A 4006-nucleotide genomic window follows, 5' to 3' on the forward strand; every position below is an offset into this window, starting at 1 on the left:
AGGGATGAGACCAGGAAGGGTGGAGGGTGAGACAAGGAGTGGTGGGGGTGAGGCCAGGAGGGGTGAGGCCAGGAGAGGTGAGGGGTGAGACCAGGAAAACCAGAAGTGTGTCATCCTTAAATCCATAGCGAGCGGGAGGCCAGCCTGAGCTTCAGTGAGATGCTGAAGGGAAAGAGGAGATTGTGGAAAACAGTGTGGAGCTTAGAATTAGACTGGCCTGAACTCATGTCACTGTCATGCCACCAACTAGCTAGTGACACTTGACAAGCAGCTCAGCCTCTTTGTGCTTCAGTTTCTGCTTCATCTGTGAAGTTGCTAGTCATTCAGCCCTGTCCTGTAGAGGGGCTGCAGCAGTTAAGAAAGTGCTCACTGCCCTTCCAGGGCACCCAGGTTTGGTTCTCAGTACCCACTGTGGCTCCAAGCCACCTGTAACTCAGCTCCAAGGGATCTGAGGCCCTCCTCCAGCCTCCATGAGCATCCGCAAACAGCTGCGTATATGCACACACTTACACATAAATAAAAAAATATACTATTTAAAACTGCATTACAGGGAGACTGGAGAGATGGCTCAGTACTGGTTGCTCTTCCAGAGGTCCTGAGTTCAACTCCCAGCAACCACATGGTGGCTCACAACCATCTGTAATGGGATCCAATGGTCTCTTATGGTGTGTCTGAAGACAGTGTACTCACATACATTAAATAAATATATACATACATAATTTAAAAAACACATTACAGGAATATTAAGATTAAATGAGATAACACATAAAGTATAGTTTCCAGTTTAAACTAAGCACCCTGTCAGTATTAGCTGCTATTTAATGACTTTATGTTATATATATATATATATTATATATAATATATAATATATATATACACATATATATATATATTAAAGGCAGGTTTATTGGGAAGCAATTCTTGGGTGAGTTCACTGGCACCAAGAATTGAAGCATGGGAGTTGCCATGGGGAGGTGGGGTAGGAAAAGAGAAAGAGAGAAAGGACAGGTGCAGAGAGAAGAGAAGAAGAGAGAGACAGTATTTAATAATTCTTCAGTGTGCCAATCCCAACCCCCAGGGACGAGCCTCAGGCAGATGCCAATCTGAGACAAATTCATCTTAGTGGAAGCAAGGGACTTTTTCTGTAACCTGTAGACAAGAGCATCACTGCTATAGATGGTGGATCTGCCACTTTTCCTTGGGCTCTGTATTTTATTGTCATTTGTGATAGAGCCCTATATAGTTAGGCAGTAGTTTTTGCTCATAGTTGGACTGCAGATATTGTTTTAAACTTGGAGTTTAGATTAATCTTTTGACCTGCTCATATACTTTCTTCATCAAACATGCTGTATGTTAGATGTTGCCTGTCCCTTTGTAAACAAAGGACAGAGTCCTGTGTGTTTGTTCACCTGCTTCCTTGGCCCTGTGACTGCTCCTTGTAGGAAAAGGAGAAGGACACAGAGGGCAGGGTAAGGTAGCTAACATCAGGGCCTGCATGGTTTATTATGGGAAGGCGGGAGAGAGCCTTGTTTCACAGTCATGCCTGCTCTGTAGGACCGATGGAGGTAGCTGGGGAGTATAGCCTGTTCTGTTGAGAAGGTCTCAGAAAATGGCTTTGGAGGTCAGGCAAAGTAAGACAGACAAACAACAAAGTCCCATTGAGTACAGGACTTGACCTTGAAGGACTAGCAGCTGCAGAGAAAGAATGTGTGGAGGCCAAGACCATGAAAGTAGCCTCGTGGCCTGTTCTTGCTGGGACACACTCTGCTTTGGTACAGCCTTAGGAATAACTCTGAGATGGTAAGCAGCTTGAACATAGCCTAGAAGCAAGAGTCATGCATTCTAGGTCTGCCACATTGATAGGAGGAGGACAGTGAGGACAGGCTAGAGGATGGCAGGATAGGGAACAGGCTGGACTGGCATGAGAGCCTTGCTAGACGGCGCGGCTCCTCAGGCAGTGCTTCCCTCTGATCATCTGGAGCTTGGGGATGCCTATGGTTCTTCCACAGATGTCACTGGTGCCAGGTCCCAGGGCCACACCCTTCCCATGACCCCTCCAGCAAGAGCTGAAGCTGGGCCGAGTCTTGGAGTGGCTGTGGTCTCTGCTCTGCAGCTCTGGTTTAGCTGCCATCCACAGGCAGCTCCTGAGAATGTCCCCAGTGTTGGTTCCTCTTTCTGGGAAGCTGCTTCTCCTGGCTGGCTCCCTGGCTTCCTGTAGGGTTTGCTTCATTGGGCATGTCCCCCTCCTGGCACAGCCATGTCTTTCCCTTGCAGCCCTCCTCATTCGTGTAGCCAAGGCTCTGCTGACCCCTTCCCTCACCTCAGAGGACTGGGACGGTGTCTGTGCTCCTTTGCTGTACTGACTGAATAAGAAGAAGGAACCGTTTGTTAAGGGCCTTATTTGTTCTAAAGCAAGCTTGAAAGCTTTGGATTTGCATCGGTGTGGTCCTCTAAGTGTTGCCTAGATAAAATCTCCAGTTATGGTGGTGCAAACCGATAATCCCAGTAGACTTGAGCCAGAAGGCTCTTGAGTTTCGGGATAGCCTGGGCTACATAGTGAGATCCTGTCTAGAAGGGAAAACAATCACTTCCCAGGCATCCATATTCCTTGTCAGGGCTGCTCTGAGGTGGCCCGTGTCAGTGACACCCACAAAGCTGACATGCTCTCCTCTGCTCTTCTCTCCACAGAACGAAATGTGCCTGGCCACTCAGCAGCTTTCGAGGCAGCTGCTGGCATATGAAAAACAGGTAACTTGACGATGGCTGTGCAGAGCAGTGTAGTGCCCAGGAACCCAGGAGGCCCCTTACAGGATCTCCAGAGGCACCCTGAAGAAAGGTCCCTGTCTCCTCCCTCCACCTTCCTTCTCTCTTCCTTTCCTCTATGCCTTTTTCTTTTATCTTTTACCGCTGATAAACTGTACCTGAGATCATCCTGAACCTTCCATGAGGATCCTTCAAGCTAATCAACTACTCTTGAGGGTCCTGGTCTCCAAGAAGGCCAATCTACTCAGTACCAGCCACCAGGACAGAACCCTAAAAATACCATCCTGTTCAGATAAATGGTGTGACCAGGCAGGGGTGTTGGTACACCTCTCAGACAGACTGCCTCCACTGTGTCCCTGGGAGAAGAAAGGAAGCGGGTGGCAGTATGGAGTTTGGGGGTGAGTTTCCAAGTGAATTCCTGCATGTGTTTAACACCCGACTTTTAAACTTTCTTTATTCTAGAATTTTGCACTGGGCAAAGGCGATGAAGAAGTAATTTCTACACTACATTATTTTTCCAAAGTGGTAGATGAGGTAAGACCTGGAAATTTTTCTTTATGAACTTTCTTTTATCCATTTTAACCCTTGTGCATTTTAGAATACCTCGGATGTCTGAGGCTCAGTCCATAACAGAGGTGGTATTAACACAGTAATTGTGATTTGGAGGGAAAATAGACCACAAGGACTTCCGAGCATTCAGTCTCCTGGTTTCTCGGCCTGCTTCAGTGTGGGTGTGTCTTTCTCTTTAGCTAGATAGCTTCAAACAATAGGAGTTCATTGTCTTGAAGCTTTGGAAGTCAGAAGACAATCCAGAGTAACCCACAAGGCCACACTCTTGTGGCATCTATGGAGTCCTTCTTTCCCTCATGACTCCTGGTGGCTTCTGCTTGAGTCAGCTTGGGGTGACATCCCCCACATCTGACCTTGACTTAACATGACCTTCATGCCACCTGTGTTCTCATCTTATGTCTGTATCTTTTATTATAAAGACACTGTCACTGAGCTCAGGGCCCACCTTGAAATTCAGGGTTCTTTCCTTTTCTTAATTACTTTTACTGAGACCCTGTTTCAGGATGGTTAGTTGCCACGGACTGGGTTTCTTGCGGGGTCCCTTATTCTGTGGGACGATGGGTTCTGGCCAGGTGGGCACGGGATTCGGCTTTGGACAAACAGATTACACACGAGTGGTGTAAAATCTGAGTGTATTTCTTTAAAAATGGCATGAGGCTTTTACAATCATTGC

At 47.2% G+C, this 4006-nt stretch overlaps 1 protein-coding gene across 2 annotated transcripts in view; it reads left to right on the forward strand.

Moving 5' to 3' along the window:
• The window catches only part of Appl2 (adaptor protein, phosphotyrosine interacting with PH domain and leucine zipper 2), a 49134-nt gene that overhangs the window by 17603 nt on the left and 27525 nt on the right, over positions 1 to 4006 (forward strand). For both annotated transcript variants that reach the window (XM_031349064.1, XM_031349065.1), the window contains exons 3-4: positions 2689 to 2748; positions 3226 to 3297. In XM_031349064.1, coding sequence (XP_031204924.1) covers positions 2689 to 2748; positions 3226 to 3297 — 132 coding nt within the window. The remainder of the gene's footprint in view (positions 1 to 2688; positions 2749 to 3225; positions 3298 to 4006) is intronic.

The sequence above is a fragment of the Mastomys coucha genome, unplaced genomic scaffold, assembly GCF_008632895.1.
Source record: "Mastomys coucha isolate ucsf_1 unplaced genomic scaffold, UCSF_Mcou_1 pScaffold4, whole genome shotgun sequence".
Taxonomy (NCBI): Eukaryota; Metazoa; Chordata; class Mammalia; order Rodentia; family Muridae; genus Mastomys; species Mastomys coucha.